This window comes from Chiloscyllium punctatum, chromosome 1, assembly GCF_047496795.1.
Source record: "Chiloscyllium punctatum isolate Juve2018m chromosome 1, sChiPun1.3, whole genome shotgun sequence".
Classification (NCBI taxonomy): Eukaryota; Metazoa; Chordata; class Chondrichthyes; order Orectolobiformes; family Hemiscylliidae; genus Chiloscyllium; species Chiloscyllium punctatum.
Genome location: NC_092739.1, coordinates 105942455 through 105960385, shown reverse-complemented (window position 1 = coordinate 105960385; position 17931 = coordinate 105942455). Strand labels below are relative to the sequence as shown.

At 46.5% G+C, this 17931-nt stretch overlaps 1 protein-coding gene across 2 annotated transcripts in view; it reads right to left on the bottom strand.

Annotated features, from left to right (window-relative positions):
• The window catches only part of fancg (FA complementation group G), a 68569-nt gene extending 60967 nt beyond the window's left edge, over positions 1–7602 (bottom strand). For both annotated transcript variants that reach the window (XM_072571704.1, XM_072571710.1), the window contains exon 1: positions 7488–7602. In XM_072571704.1, the coding sequence (XP_072427805.1) occupies positions 7488–7562 (75 nt within the window). In that variant the 5' untranslated portion in view covers positions 7563–7602. The remainder of the gene's footprint in view (positions 1–7487) is intronic.
• Positions 7603–17931: the final 10329 nt, after the last annotated feature.

Sequence of the window (17931 nt, the reverse complement as noted above, 5' to 3'; positions counted from 1 at the left end):
GCATCTGGATTACTGCTACTACTGAGCATTGGTGGTAGATGGAGTGGATGTTTACGGATGTATTGTCTACCAACCGGACTTCTTTGTCTCAGAGTCTACAGCATGGAGATAGACCCTTCAGTCTGAACAGCTCACATCAAACGCAATCCAAAACTAATCTAGTCCCACCTGCCTGCTCCAGGCCCATATCCCTCCAAACCTTTCCTATTCAGGTACCGCCTGACCTGCTGTGCTTTTTCTAGCCACACACGTTTCGACTCAAGGCTCTCCAGCGTCTTCAGTCCTCACTTTCTTCTAATTGCTGCAAAACATACTGCAAAGTCTCTTCCAAGAATGCCCACCTTGAAGTTCTCCTCCCTCCACAAGGATCTCAGCAAATCGCTCTCCCATTGCACCCCCGGGTCATCTCCTCTGCCCTGAAGCTCTTCAACCACATGCTGAAGCAGTCCCACTACCATAGCCACATCTCCTTCCTCAGCACCTACCTATGCAACAGACTTATCCCCATGGACTCCAGACTACATTCAGACCATCACAATCTGGACCTGACTGGGACAACTGCTGCCTACAGCAGCTCCATAGCCTCCGGAAGCAATCCTCCCTCCAGATCCTCTCCACGCTCGCAGCCACACGTCTTCACCTATTCTCTCTGCAGTCAGCCCTGCCCCAGGTCAGGGTCTCAACTCTCCCAGACCTGCCAAGGACCTCTGCTGCTCTTCACCCTCAGAGAGATCCACACCCTCAACCAATGCTTTTTCTCCAGCCCATCAGACATCAAGGAACGTAACTACACCAAACCTTTATACAGATACCTCCGTACCCCGGAATCCTCAGCAGCTCCAAATCCTTCCTCTGGCCCTCTCCAGAACCTTTTGGACACCAACATCCATGCGGCTGCTACTACAACCATAGCCACAAATGATGATGTTACTTCCACAACTGCTGATCAGCCAACCATGCAGTCTCCTTGACTGCTTCCACAAATACCACCGGCCACATCACTTCTGCCCCTAACCACTACTGACATCACTTACCGGAACACTGCCGCTGCAAACACCTCTGGGAATGTCACTTCTGCCCCCATGATCGCTGCCGCCATACACACCAATGACATCATTTATGTGACCGCTGCTGATGTCACTTCCGCTGGAGCCACCATCTACATCACTTCTGCTGATGCCATTGACCATACAGCTTCCATGGTCACATGACTGCTTACATCAATGGTCACATGACCACCTCCACTCCCAACTCCAACTCCGGCTACAAGCCCCGCCAACGATTTGCCATTTCCCCAGACCTCCCCCTCAGTGAGGTCAGTCTCAGTAGAGGTCTTACCTTCATCCCACTATGTCCAGTGTCAAAGAATTCCATACATGCTGTGATACTGAATTTTTCTCTGTCACCTCCATGCCTACTTTTTTGATTGTGACTCCCACCCACCCCCCAAAATCCCTTCTCTCACCTGCAACATACTATCTCTCCCTCTCTCTCCACCTCTCACCCTTGCAACATGCAGCCCACCACTCCACTGCTCCAACCCCAACCTCACCATCAAAACAGCTGACAAAGGAGCACAGCATGGTATACCAACCTTTAAATCACTGAGGCCAGGCGCCAACTCGCTGATAGTTCCTCCAACCACCCCCTCAACACGACCCCACCTCTCATCACCAAGCCATCATCTCCCAGACCATGCACAACCTCATCACCTCAGGGATCTCCCACCTACAACCTCCAATCTCAAAGAACCACCCAGTTTTACCTCTTACCCAAAATCCACAAACCTGACTGCCCCAGTCAACTGTCCCCACCTGCTCCTACCCCTCCGAATTCATCTCCTCATATCTCAACTCTGTCCTGTCCCCTTGGTCCAGGAACTTACCACATACGTCCAGAATACCACCCATGCCCTCCACCTCTTCCATGACTTTCGATTCTCTGGCCCTCACACCTCATCTTTGCCATGGATACCCAGCCCCATGCACCTCAATCCCCCGTGACAAAGTCCTAAAAGCCCTCTATTTCTTCCTCTCACCCGACTCAACTCCCCTCCACCGACACTCTCATGTGATTGGCAGAACTGTTCCTCACTCTCAACAACTTCTCCTTTGAATCCTCCCACTTCCTAAAAACCCAAGGGGTAGCCGCACGGGCCCCAGCTATGCCCACCTCTTCATAAGATACGCAGAACGGTCCCTCTTCCGTAGCTACACTGGCACCATCCACCACCTTTTTCTTCGCTACATTGATGATGGTATCAGCACCACTTTGCTTCCACAAGGAGGTTGAACAGTTCATTAACTTCACCAACTCCTTCCATCTTGATATCAAGTTCACATGGACCATCGCCAATATTTCCTTCCCTTTCCTGGACCCCTCTGTCTCCAGCAACCGACTCAAAACGGACATCTATTTCAACCCACCGACTCTCACAGCTACCTTGTCTACACTTCCGCCCACCGCCGCCGCCACACACCTCCCCCCCCCCCCCCCACACCCGTAAAAACACGATCCCTTAGTCCTAGTTCCTCCACCATTCCCACTCCAGGACGTCCCAAATGTCCTCAGATTTCAAGGACCACAATTTTCCCTCCCATGTGATCAACATGCCCTTCATTGTATCTCCTCCACTTCCTGCATCTCCATCATTGAACACCATCCCACCAACTGCAACAAGGACAGAACCCCTCAACTTCCACACCACTAATCTCCAGATAGCACATTATCCTCCACCATTTCCCTCCCAACCCTATCTGCATTTTGCAGAGATCACTCCCAATTAGGTCAACGCACCCCATCAACCCATTCGGCACCTTCTCATGCCGCTGCACAAGATGCAAAACCTGTGCCCACATCACTGTCCAAGGCCTAAAAGGATTATTTCAAACCCAGCAGAGATTTTCCTGCACATCCTCTCACCTCATCTACTGTGTCCATTGCTCTCGATGTGGTCTCCTCTACATCGGAGAGACTGAGCGCCAACTCACTGAGCCGTTCAGGGAATACCTTTGGTCTGTGCACACCAAATAACCCTACCACCCTGTGGCCAACCACTTCATTTCCCCCAACCCATTCCAAGGACATGCAAATCCTGGGACTCCTCCACCACCAAATCAAAGCCACCTAACGGCCGGAGGAAGAGCTCCTCATTTTCTGCATCGGGACCCTACAGCCACATGGCATCAACATGGACCACCAGTTTCCAAATCTCCCCCCACCCCATCTCAGATCCAACCCTCCAACTCAGCACAGCTTTCTTGACCTGACCTACTTGTCCATCTTCCTTCCATCCACCCTCCCTACTGACCTATCACAATCACTATCTACCTTTCCCCAGCTCCAGCACCCCCTCACCCCATTTATTTCTCTTCCCCCTCCATATTCCTGATGTACACTCTCCTGCTCTTCAGGTGCTGCCTAACCTGCTGTGCTCTTCCCAGCACCACGCTTTTCGACTCTAGCTCTCCAGTATCTGCAGTCCTCACTTTCTCCTATTCGTGTACTTATGCAAATGTCTTTTAAATGTTATAATTGTGCTCACATCCACCACTTCCTCAGGAAATTCATTCCACACACAAACCAACGTGTAAGCATTTGCCCCTCATATCTTTTTAAAATCCCTCCCCCTCCTCTCAGCTTAAAAATTTGCCCCCAGTCTTGAAATCCCCCATCCTCGGGTAAAGACTATCAACCATACTTATAGCCCTAATGATTTTATAAATTTCTATCTGGTCTCCTCTCAAACTCCTCAGCTCCAGTGAAAACAGTCCCAGCCTTTCTTTATACCTCAAACCTTCCATAAAATCCTGGTAAATCTCTCCTGAATCCTCTCCAGCTTAATAAAATCCTTCCTATAACTGGACAACCACAACTGGATACTGTACTTCAGGCGAGGCCTCACTAAACTTCTGTACAACCTTAAGTTGACGTCCCATCTCCTATACTTAAAGGACACAGCAATGAAGGCAAGCCTCCTGGGTTTCAAGCCTGAGAATTGTTGGAGCTGCACTCATCCAAGTAAGTGGGTAATAAGTCCTTTAAACTTGTAAATATTAGACACACTGGGGAATCAGGAAGGGAGTTATTTACTGCAGTATTCTTAGCTTCTGACCTGCTCTTGTAGCCACTGCATTAATGTGGCTAGTCCAGGTAGGTTTGTGGTCTACGGTAAAACCCAGGTTACCGATCCTGGGGAAATTCAGTATAATAACACTATTGAATGTCAAGTGCTCAAATGGTCTCACATTGGAGGTGGTCATTTATGTGGGGTGACTGTTACTTGCCATTTGTCAGCCCAAGCCTGGAATATTGTCCAGATTTTGTTGCATTTGAACATGGACTGCTTCAGCATCTGAGGAATCAAAAATGGTGCTGAACTTTGTGCAATCATCAACCAACATCCCCACTTCTGACTTTATGATGGACGGAAAAATCATTAAGGAAGCAGCTGAAGATGGTACTCTTGCAGAAATGTCTTGGAGCTGACATGACTGACCTTCATCAACCACAACCATCTTCCTATGTACTAGGTTTGACTTCAACCAGCAGAGAGATTTTCCCCAATTCCCACTTATTCCAGTTATGCTCAGGCTCCTTGAGGCCACACAGTTAAATGCAGACTTGATGTCAAGGATACACATCTTCTGTGCTAGAATGTGAACCCATGGTTGTCAAGCATTAATCTGGTTTACGAGTCCAGTGACAATACCATTACGCCTCCATTTCATGTTACTTTTTCTCTTTTTTTTGCCAATTACCTTAATTCTCTGCCCTTTGGTTCTCAATTCTCTGAGCAATAGGCACGGTTTCTACCTATCTATTCTGTCCAAAGCCCACACAATTTTGAATACCTCAATCAAATCTCCTCACAACCTTCAATTCTCCATCATATACCTTCTCCAAATGTAGACTGTATCTTCAGAATAGAAGTTCTTCATTCCTGGAACAAGTCTTGTGAAGCTTATTGGCAATGCCTTCAATTCACATCTTTCTTTAAAAGTCAAAAAAAGTGTGGTGCTAGAAAAGCACAGCCAGTGAGGCAGATCCAAGGAGCAGGAGAGTCAATGTTACAAGCATGAGCTTTTCATCAGGTATGAGGGGGTGGGTGGGGGAGAATGGCAGGGCGGGGTGGGGGTGGTGGAGAAAGGTAGCTGGGAAATCAATAGGTAGATGAAGATGGGGGTGAGGATAGGTCGGAGGGGAGGGTGGAAGAAGGCGTGAGCTCAGGTTTTACACTTCTTGCATTGGCAGGGGAAGGTGCCGAGAGTGGAGGGTGGGTTGCTGGGGGTGTGGGCCTAACAAGGGAATCGCAGAGGAAATGGCCTCTGCGGAACGTAGATGGAGGGAAATATATCCTTGGTGGTGGGGTCTGTTTGTAGGTGGCAGAAGATGACACATTGTATCCAGAGGTGGTGGGGTGGAAGGTGTGGACTGGGGGGGTGGATTCTGTCCTTACTGCGACTGGAGGGGTGGGGTTCAAGGGCAGCAGTGTGGTAAGTGTACAACTGAAGGCCAGAGTTGCAGGTACACTTCCCACACCTCTACTTTTGAACACTACACCTCCAAATACAACAAGAACAGAAATCCCCTAGTTATCACCTTCCATCCCACCAACCTCCGATAGAACAGTCATCCTCTGCCATTTCTGCCACCTACAAGCAGACACCACCACAAGGGATATATTTCCCTCCCCAACCCTATCTGCATTCCGCAGAGACCATTCCCTCTGAGACTCCCTCATTAGATTCCCCCCCTACCCCCAACCAACTCACCCTCCACTCCTGGTACCTTCCCTTGCCACTGCAAGAAGTGCAAAACCTGCACCCACACCTTTCCCCCTCACCTTCATCCAAAGCCCCAAAGGATCCTTCCACACCCAACAGAGATTTACCTTTACTTTCACACGTTATCTACTATGTCTGTTGCTCTCAATGTGGTCTCGTCTACAGTGGGGAGACAGGACACCAGCTTGCAGCACATTTCAGAGAACATTTCTAGGACATGCACTAAACAACCCACTACCCTGTGGCCGAGCACTTCAACTCCCCCCCCTCCCACTTCAACAAGGATTAGATTAGATTAGATTAGATTACTTACAGTGTGGAAACAGGCCCTTCGGCCCAACAAGTCCACACCGCCCCGCCGAAGCGTACCCACCCATACCCCTACATCTACATCTACATTGACATCGACCCCTTACCTAACACTACGGGCAATTTAGCATGGCCAATTCACCTGACCTGCACATCTTTGGACTGTGGGAGGAAACCGGAGCACCCGGAGGAAACCCACGCAGACACGGGGAGAACGTGCAAACTCCACACAGTCAGTCGCCTGAGGCGGGAATTGAACCCGGGTCTCCGGCGCTGTGAGGCAGCAGTGCTAACCACTGTGCCACCGTGCCGCCCATAAACCACACAGGATCAATGTCAATTTCACCAGTTTCTTCATTTCCCCTCCACTCACCTTATCCCAGATCCAACCTACTAACTCAGCACCACTCTTGAACTCTCCTACCTATCCATCTTCCTTCCATGTATTCACTCCACCCTATCACCATTACCACCCCACCTTCATTTTCCTAATGCATTCCCAGTGACCTTCCCCCCCCAGCTCCACCCCCAAATTTATCTATCAGTTCCCTTGGGCCTCCCTAACATTCCTGATGAAGAGCTCTTGCTCGTAATGTCAACTCTCCTGCTCCTCAGATTCTGCCTAACCTGCTGTGCTTTTCCAGCACCACACTTTTTGACTCTGATATCTAGCATCTGCAGTCTTCACTTCCTCCCCTTGTTCCAAGTGTGATGCCTAGAACTGGACACAATACTCCAGTTGAGGCTGAAGCAGTGTTTCATGCAAATTCAGTATAACTTTCTTACTTCTGTCCTTTATCCCTAATTAATAAGGCCTAGGAAAGTGTATGCACTACTCACGCAACCTGCGCCTTCAATGACTTGTGCACATATATACCCAGGTTCTTCTACTCCTGCACTCCCTTTAAAAGTGGGCGTTTTAGATAGTATTTTCGCTCCACGTTCTTCCTACCAAAATTAATTACCACATTCGTCCGCATTAAACTTAATCTGTACATTCCATCAACTTGTCTTTTAGTTTTAAAGTTCTATATTATTCTCCAGACAGTTCACAATACTGTAATTCCAAGTTTTACATCGTCCGCAGACTTTGAAATTGTACCCTATACATCAAGCTCTATGTTATTCATATATATCAGGAAAACGAGGATCCCAATACAGTCCACTATACATTCCCCTCCATCCTAAATTAAAAAGGTATAATTCAAGTTAAAGATAAGCCTGCTCCCAAAACATAAACGAATTGCAGTTTAGACAGCACGTTTTACATGGTTTGTAACGTTAGATGGGACTGCCGCCGCAGAGTCGTTAACTTTAGCAATACATAGAACTGTGTAAAGTGCGAATCTTGCTCTACGTTCACTAATGAGGCCACTCTAAAATCCGCTTTACCTTCAACTGAGCCACTAACTTGCAGTTTTCTTCGCTCCACATTTCCAAACAGCCCCGACTCCGGCCACTTTCCATCGCTCCCAGTTTATCATTTCCCACAGAATGGCATCAGAACCCAGAGTAACAACTTGCAGAATGCGGCAACATCCGCCACAATCTGCCCTTCTGATTGGACAGTGAGCGCTCACTAATTGGTTACAGGACACGTCAATCAGAAACAATGGCCGAGCGCGGGTAAAGGTGACACTTGGATGGGAAAAATCTTAACATATAATTTCACATAAAAGTTAGCCGCGGCATTACCCTGTACTTGTGCCCAAATGTTGTCACAGCTTTAGATATCAACTGTGCTCTTACCTACTTAGTTAATACCTTTCTCAAACGACGAATACAACTCGAATCCGCCACATTCTGGCATTACTGAAACTAGAAAGTTACACTTTGTTAAAATCTCAACAAGTTTTCTTTTCACAGCATTAGACATAACCTTCGCAAATAAAAGTTGCACAACGTTGATAAACCAGCAATCACCCAGATCACCACTGGCCAATCAGTCTCTCTGGAATTTATTACTTATTCTGACTTTCAGCCCGATTCCATTCTTACTTCTTCCTCCTTTAAAATAACATTACTTATTAAGCAAAATCCTCAGGAATGAAGATTACTCCATTTCCGAAATAATTTAGGATTTCCCTGAGAAAGAAATCTATCAACCGAAATAAGTGAATGGAAGCAGACAAGCAAACGACACCATCACTCCACACCTCAGAAATGTTTTGAGTTTATTAAACAGTACAACCAAACAGTTAACATAAACAGCCATATAATAGGAAACATCAAGGAGCGGCAAAGCCAGATCCCAAACTCCACCACACAACCCAGTTCGCAGCGAAACGAGGATGAACCTCGAATCCCACCTTATAGACAATAGACAATAGATGCAGGAGTAAGCCATTCAGCCCTTCAGCCCTTATATTGGCAAACAAGAAACAGTAAATGCAATCACATACAAACAGTCCGACCAACCGAACAATAAAACATCCCTTGCAGCCCAACAAATCATCCGTCCTTCCCACCTTCCAACCACTCAAAGCCCACCCCTACGCCGGAAATGTTTTCATTGTGTATCATGGCACAGATGTTTCATCCAACAAGCTCATGCTGGCTCTGTGGAGCAACCAGTCACGTTCCGCTGCTCAATCCTTGTGACTGGGTAAGTTCATTTCTCTCAGGTGCCCATCTATAATAAGACAAAACAATAGCACTCGACCATTCAGCCTGTTAAAAACAATGACTGCAGATGCTAGAAACCAGATTCTGGATTAGTGGTGCTGGAAAAGCACAGCAGTTCAGGCAGCATCCAAGTAGCTTCAAAATCGACGTTTCGGGCAAAAGCCCTTCATCAGGAATAATGGCAGTGAGCCTGAAGTGTGGAGAGATAAGCTAGAGGAGGGTGGGGGTGGGGAAAAAGTAGCATAGAGTACAATGGGTGAGTGGGGGAGGGGATGAAGTTGATAGGTCAAGGAGGAGAGGGTGGAGTGGATGGGTGGAAAAGGAGATAGGCAGGTAGGACAAGTACAGACAAGTCATGGGGACAGTTACTGAGCTGGAAGTTTAGAACTAGGGTGAGGTGGGGGAAGGGGAAATGAGGAAACTGTTGAAGTCCACATTGATGCCCTGGGGTTGAAGTGTTCCGAGGCGGAAGATGAGGTGTTCTTCCTCCAGGCGTCTGGTGGTGAGGGAGCGGCGGTGAAGGAGGCCCAGGACCTCCATGTCCTCGGCAGAGTGGGAGGGGGAGTTGAAATGTTGGGCCACGGGGCAGTGTGGTTGATTGGTGTGGGTGTTCCGGAGATGTTCCCTAGAGCGCTCTGCTAGGAGGCGCCCAGTCTCCCCAATGTAGAGGAGACCGCATCGGGAGCAACGGATACAATAAATGATATTAGTTGATGTGCAAGTAAAACTTTGATGGATGTGGAAGGCTCCTTTAGGGCCTTGGATAGAGGTGAGGGAGGAGGTGTGGGCACGGGTTTTACAGTTCCTGCGGTGGCAGGGGAAAGTGCCAGGTTTGGAGGGTGGGTTGTTTGGGGGTGTGGACCTGTTCTGCCATTCAAACAGATCATGGCTGATCTGTTAATCCTCAATTCTGCCTTCTTCCCTTAACCATATTATCTTTTTTATTAAACCTATAATTTAGAGGCAATCTTGAAATGTAAATTAATTTCTATGAACTAATGTTTATGCACTGGAGTAAATGAATTGATCCCAGGAGAGTCAAAGGCTGAATTATAACTTGATGGGATGAGGATGTCATTGGAGTCCCAGGAAACTGAAAGCCAATGTTCCCCGTATGCTGTGTATATGACATCATTGGTAAGTTCACCACCAGGAAGCCAACCTATCGATCAGTCAAACAGGGAGAAGCAAGAAAGCTCAACCATGGGGTTTGGAAATGTTGGATACAGCAGCTAACTAGAAGGTACATAGCTCCCTGATTTCAACTGCTGTCACCTGACTTTGGCTACGAGTTTCCTTAAGAACAAAAAAAATTACAGTACAGGAACAGGCCCTTCGGCCCTCCGAGCCTGTGCTGATCCAGATCTTCTATCTAAACCTGTCACCTATTTTCTAAGGGTCTGTATCCCTAAACTCCCTGAACATTCATGTATCCATTCAGATACATCTTGAATGACACTATCGCGCCCGCCTCTACCACCTCGCTGGCAATGCGTTCCAGGCACCCACTACCCTCTGTATAAGGAACTTTCCACGCATATCTCCCCTAAACCTTTCCCTTCTCACTTTGAACTTGTGACCCCTAGTAATTGAGTCCCCCACTATGGGAAAAAACTTCTTTCTATCCACCCTGACTACACCTCTCATGATTTTGTAGACCTCAATCAGGTCCCCTCTCAACCTCCATCTTTCTAATGAAAATAATCCCAATCTACTCAACCTCTCTTCATAGCTAGTGCCTTCTGGCAATATCCCAGTGAAACTCCTCTGCACCCTCTCCAAGTCATCCACATCCTTTTGATAATGTGGTGACCAGAACTGTATACGGTATTCCAAATGAGGCCAAACCAATACAACTGTAATATTACTTGCTAAATCTTGTACTCAATACCCTGTCCAATGAAGGACAGCATGCCATATTCCTGCTTGACCGTACTATTGACCTGCATTGCCACCTTCAGGGTACAATGGACCTGAACACCCAGATCTCTCTGTACACCAATTTTCCCCAGGATGTTTCCATTTACAGTATAATTCGCCCTTGAATTGGATCTTCCAAAATGCATCATCTCGCATTTGCCCAGACTGAACTCCATCTGCCATTTCTCTGCCCAATTCTCCAATCTATCTTTATTCTGCTGTATTCTCTGACAGACAAAAAAAAACTGTAGATGCGGGAATGCAAAATAGACAGGCAGGAGGCTGAAGAACACAGCAAGCCAGGCAACATCAGGAGGTGGAGAAGTCAACGTTTCGGGTGTAACCCTTCTTTAGGACTGGGGGGGGTGGGTGCGTGGAAAGCTGCAGATAAAGGGGATGGCAGGGCCAGGGTGCTGAGGTAGGGATAGGTGAAGACAGGTCGAGGGTACAGCCTGGTTCATCAGTGGGAGGAATGAATCTGGTTGGTGACAGGGAGCAGTGGAAGGGAGGGGGACGGTTTGGGAAGGGAGTCAGGGGATGGGAACAGAGGTTATTTGAAATTGGAGAACTCAACTTTGAGTCCTCTGGCTGTAGGTTGTTCAGGGGAAGATAAGGTGTTCTGACCCTAATTTGTGCTGTGGTTCGTTTTGGCAATGGAGGAGTTCAAGGATGATTATGTCGGAAAGGGAGTGGTTGGGGAAACTGAAATGGCCAGTGACTGGGAGGTCCAGTCAGCCCCTGTGGGCCCAACTGTGATGGTCGGTGAACCATTCCCTAAGTTTACATTCGGTCTCCCCAATGTAGAAAAGACCACATCAGGAGCACCTGATGCAGGAAACTAGGTTGGAAGAGAGGCAGGTGAACCTCTGTCTCACCTGGAAGGACTGTTTGGGGCCCTGGATGGAGGTGAGGGGGGTGGTGTATCGGCAGGTTTTTCATCTTTTCCAGTTACAGGGGTCCAGTTGTATTCTCTGACAGTCCCCTTCACTATCTGCTACTCCACCAATCTTTAGTGTCATCTGCAAATTTGCTAATCAGACCACCTAAACCTTCCTCAAAATAATTTATGTTTATCGCAACAACAGCAGTCCCAGCACAGATCCCTGTGGAACACCACTGGTCACAGGTCTCCATTTTCAGAAACTCCCTTTCACTATTACTCTCTGTCTCCTATTGCCCAGCCAGTTCTCTATCCATCGAGCTAGTATACCCTGGACCCCATGCGACTTCACCTTCTCCATCAGCCTACCATTGGGAACCTTATCAAATGCCTTACTGAAGTCATAGAGTCATAGAGATGTACAGCATGGAAACAGACCCTTCGGTCCAACCCGTCCATGCCGACCAGATATCCCAACCCAATCTAGTCCCACCTGCCAGCACCCGACCCATATCCCTCCAAACCCTTCCTATTCATATACCCATCCAAATGCCTCTTAAATGTTGCAATTGTACCAGCCTCCACCACATCCTCTGGCAGCTCATTCCAGACACATACCACCCTCTGCGTGAAAAAGTTGCCCCTTAGGTCTCTTTTATATCTTTCTCCTCTCACCTTAAACCTATGCCCTCTAGTTCTGGACTCCCTGACCCTGTATAAGAGTTTGTATATTTATCCTATCTATGCCCCTCATAATTTTGTAAACCTCTATAAGGTCACCCCTCAGCCTTCAATGCTCCAGGGAAAACAGCCCCAGCCTGTTCAGCCTCTCTCTGTAGCTCAGACCTTCCAGCCCTGGCAACATCCTTGTAAATCTTTTCTGAATCCTTTCAAGTTTCACAACATCTTTCCGATAGGAAGGAGACCAGAATATTCCAACAGTGGCCTAACCAGTGTCCTGTACAGATGCAACGTGACCTCCCAACTCCTGTACTCAATACTCTGACCAAAAAAGAAAAGCATACCAAACGCCTTCTTCACTATCCTATCTACCTGCGACTCCACTTTCAAGAAGCTATGAACCTGCACTCCAAGGTCTCTTTGTTCAGCAACACTCCCTAGGACCTTACCATTAAGTGTACAAGTCCTGCTAAGATTTGCTTTCCCAAAATGCAGCACCTCGCATTTATCTGAATTAAACTCCATCTGCCACTTCTCAGCTCATTGGCCCATCTGGTCCAGATTCTGTTGTAATCTGAGGTAACTCTCTTCGCTGTCCACTACACCTCCAATTTTGGTGTCATCTGCAAACTTACTAACTGTACCTCTTATGCTCGGATCCAAATCGTTTATGTAAATGACAAAAAGTAGAGGGCCCAGCACCAATCCTTGTGGCACTCCACTGGTCACAGGCCTCCAGTCTGAAAAACAACCCTCCACCACCACCCTCTGTCTTCTACCTTTGAGCCATGTAAATGAAATCTACAGCTCTTCCTTCATCAATTAACTTTGTCAATTCCTCAAAGAATTCTATTAAGTTGGTAAATCATGACCTTTCCTGCACAAAACCATGTTGCCTATCACTGGTTTCTTCCAAATGGGAATAGATTCTATCCCACAGTATCTTCTACAGCAGCTGCCCTACCACTGATGTCAGGCTCACCGGTCTATAATTACCTGGATCATCACTGCTACCCTTCTTAGCAATTCTCCAGTCCTCCAGGACTCACCCATGTTCAAGGATGCTGCAAAGATATCTTTTAAGGCCCCAGTATTTCTTCTCTTGCTTCCCTCAGTAACCTGGGACAGATTCCATCTGGACCTCGGCACCTGTTCACCTTAATGCCTTTTAGAGTACCCAATACTTCCTTCCTCCTTACGCCGACTTGACCTAGAGTAATCAAACATCTATCCCTAAACTCAATATCCGTCATGCTACTCTCCCCAGTGAATACCAATGTGAAGTACTCATTAAGAATCTCACCCATTTTCCCTGACTCAACACATAACTTTCCTCCTCTGACCTTGAATGGGTCAACCCTTTCACTAGTTACCCTCTTGCTCCTTATATATGAATTAAAGGCTTTGGGATTTTCCTTAACCCTGTTTGCCAAAGATATCTCATTACCCTTTTTAGCCCTCTTAATTCCTTGTTTCAGATTGGTCCTACACTGCCGATACTCTTCCAAAGCTTCATCTATCTTCAGTCGCCTAGACCTTTTTTCTCTTTGCTAGTCTCACAATTTCACCTGTCATCCATGGTTCCCTAATCTTGTCATTTCTATCCCTCATTTTCACAGGGACGTATTTCTCCTAGTCAACCTCTCTTAAAGGCCTCTGACATTTCAAATGTGGATTTCCCTTCAAACAGCTCCTTCCAATCTACATTCCCTAGCTCCTGCTGAATTTTGCTATAGTTGGCCCTCCCCCAGTTTAGCACTCTTCCTTTAGGACCACTCTTGTCTTTGTCCATGAGTATCCTAAAACTTATGGAATTGTGATCACTATTCCTAAAGTAATCCCCTACTGAAACTTCAACCACCTGGCCAGGCTCGCACGGTGGCACAGTGGTTAGCACTGCTGCCTCACAGCGCCAGAGACCTGGGTTCAATTCCCGCCTCAGGCGACTGACTGTGTGGAGTTTGCACGTTCTCCCCGTGTCTGCGTGGGTTTCCTCCGGGTGCTCCGGTTTCCTCCCACACTCCAAAGATGTGCAGGTCAGGTGAATTGGCCATGCTAAATTGCCCGTAGTGTTAGGTAAGGGGTAGATGTAGATGTAGGGGTATGGGTGGGTTACGCTTCGGCGGGGCAGTGTGGACTTGTTGGGCCGAAGGGCCTGTTTCCACACTGTAAGTAATCTAATCTAATCTAATCTAACCAGGTCCAGTATGGCCCCTTCCCAAGATGGACCATTTACATATTTCTCTAGAAAACCCTCCTGGGTGCTCCTTACAAATTCTGCTCCATCTACACCTCTAACAGTAAGTGAATCCCAGTCAATGTTGAGAAAACTAAAATCTCCTACCACTACCACCCTGTTGCTCCTACATCTTTCCATAATCTGTTTACATATTTGTACCTCTATTTCACAGTCCATATTGGGAGGCCTGTTACTGCACCCTTCCTATTTCTGAGTTCTGCCCAGATTGCCTCACTGCTTGAGTCCTCCATGGTGCCTTCCTTCAGCACAACTGTGATATCCTCTTTGACCAGTAATGCAATGCTTCCACCCTCCTTACCTCCCTCTCTATCCCGCCTGAAGTATCGATATTCTGGGATATTTAGTTGCCAATCGTACCCTTCCATCAACCAAGTCTCAGTAATGGTAATAATATACTCCAAGGTACTAATCCAAGCCCTAAGTTTATCTGCCTTACCTACTACACTTTTTGCATTAAAACAAATGCACCTTAGACCACCTGTCTCTTTGTGTTCATCATCTGCTCCCTGCCTACTATTCCCCTTAGTCACGCTGACTTCATTAACTAGTTCCTTACAGGCTTTAGTTACTATCTCCTTACTGTTCACAAACCTCCTCATTTGGTTCCCATCCCCCGCCACATTAGTTTAAACTCTCCCTAACAGCATTAGCAAAACCACCCCCAAGGACATTGGTTCCAGTCCAGCTCAGGTGTAGACCATCCAATTTGTAATAGTCGCACCTCCCACAGAACCAGTCCAAATATCCCAAAAATCTAAATCCCTCCCCCTGCACCATCTCTCAAGCCAAGCATTTCATCCTGCCTATTCTTTAATTTCTACTCTAACTAGCGTGTGGCACTGGTAGCAATCCTGAGATTTCTATCTCTGAGGTCCTACATTTTAACTTGGCACCTAACTTCCTAAATTCTGCTTGCAGGACCTCACCCTGTTTTTTACCTGTATCAATGGTGTCTATATGCACCACGACAACTAGCTGTTCACCCTCCCCCTTCAGAATGTTCTGCAGCCAATCTGTGACATCCCCCACCCGTGCACCTGGGAGACAACATCCTATTCGAGAGTCTCGTTTTCAACCATCGAAATGCCTATCTACTCCCCTTATAATTAAATCCCCGATGACTGTAGTCATTCCACTCTTTTTCCCGCCCTTCTGAACAGCAGAGCCAGCCACGCTGCCGTGAACCTGGCTACTGCTGTCTTCCCCTGGTGAGCCATCTTCCCCAACAGTATCCAAAACTATATAACTGTTTTGGAGGGAGATGACACCTGCACTGCCTTCCTGTTCTTTCTCTGCCTTTTGGTCACCCATTCCTTTTCTCCCCCAGCAAACCTAATCTGTGGTGTGACCAATTCACTGAACGTGTTATCCATGACCCCCTCAGCATTGCGTATACTGCAAAGTGAGTCCATCCGCAGCTCCAGAGCCATCATATGGTCTAACAAGAGCTGCAGCTGGACACACTTGCTGCGCGTGAAGGAAGAGCAAGGGAGCATAACACAGGTCTGAGATCTCCTGCTATTTTTAATCTTAAACTTAACTTAGTCTTAACTTAGATAAAGAAAAGTTTTTACCAATCACATGATAAAAATAAGAAACAGAAAAGCCTTAGCTTATCAACACACCACAGAGTCCTTTTGTTTTGGTTAGAGGAAGAAGGCAGGTGGGAGACACTACACGTGCAGTGTCTTGGGTTCAGCCACTGCCAAATGTATCATTTCACTTACCTTCCCAGAGCACAATTTGACTGGTCCCACTCAGCTCCTCGTTCTCACCACTGCTGCATATAAAGGCCAGTGACACTTGAGCTAAGTCCCTTTTAAGTGGGAATTTACCTTCCCAGTAGCCCCCTGGTACTCTCTCTCTCTCTTGCACCTTGTGAAAATGAGATTTGGGAAACCAGTTATCCAGTATTAAATTTCATTTGGGAAATAACAATGAAGCACATAAGCTTATTCGACATACCAATCCATGTTTTTGAAGTGGGTTTGTGACCTGTCCCTCACTTTGTCCTATACATAATGTATCCATTCTTTGCATTACTACCCAAGCTAAGGCAGTTATTAACTTGCGATTTGGTTATGCGTTTAAGGTCTTATGGAGCAGCTCATCGACCACATGATTTCTTTCTAAAAGTCTCTGTTGAAAATACTTACAGCTGTAGTGTTTTTGACCATGATGTTCACATTTTCACTTTTCTAAATGTGTCATGAGCAAACATTTCCCCCAAATGTCAGTCAGAAATTTAGCCTGTGTTCCAAGTTCAGTACCCATCCATTTTCCTTGTTTTTATCTACAATCACTCTCTTGTGTTACTGTAGAAAAAAACTGAACTTGGTTGGCATGTCTGTGAAGTGTAAAATTAAAAAGGTCTTTGTCCCAGACCTACAAATCAGTGGCCACCATTTCATTAAAGTCTTATGTCAGTCAATGTTCATAAATCACAAAAAGCGAGCATCCAAATTCAGCATTTAATAGGGAAGGCCTTTATTTCAATGAAATGAAGTATGAACATAGGGAAGTTTTGCTAAAACTATAAAACTCTGGACTGCTCCCAACACCAATAAATCTTTCCTTATTTAAAAGGATCAAAATTATTTACAGAATTCCAGGTATGGTCTGAGAGGTGCTTTTCGCAAGACCTCCCTGTTTTTATATTCCATTCCCTTTGAAATAAAGGTGAATGGTACATGTGCTTTCTGTATTACCTGCTGAATTCTTTGCTAGCATTTTACACACAAAGATGTGAAATTTCTCTTTGTTGCGCCTTTCTACACTCGTTTACCCATCTGAATCATGGTCAGCTCTTCTCACCCGACCTGTCCAGATCATGCTGAAAGATGTCTGCACATTGTCACAGTTCACCTTCCCACCAACTTGGTATCATCTGCAAATTTTGACATGTTACATTTTGTTCCCTCATCCAAATTATTAATATATATTGTGAATAGTTGGGGTCCTCGTACACGAGCCTTGTGGCACCCCATTAGTTACTGCCTGTCAATTTGGAAAGGACACATTAATTCCTACCCTTTGTGTCCACCAGTTTTCTATCCATCTCAATACACTTGCACCAACACCATCTTGCAGAATAATCTCTTAGGTGGGACTTTGTCAAACGCTTTCTGAAAGTCCAAATACAACACATTGACTGGCGTCCCCTTGTCAACTCTACTATTATTTTTCTTGGCCAATCTGTATGCTCCTTCGTTGGATCGGATACTACTTCTAATTTCCTTTTTAAGCCATGGATTGGCCCTCTTACCCATTTTCCTTTTGTGCCAGATAGGAACAAGCTGTTGTTGCAATTCCCCTGTGCACTCCTTGAACGTTTGCTATTGCCCATCCACTGTGATCCCTTTAAATTACTCTCCTCAATCTGTCAAGGCCAATTCACATCTCATATCTTCATAGTTTCCTTTATTCAGATTCAGCACTCTAGTAACCAAATCAACTACCTCACTCTCAAT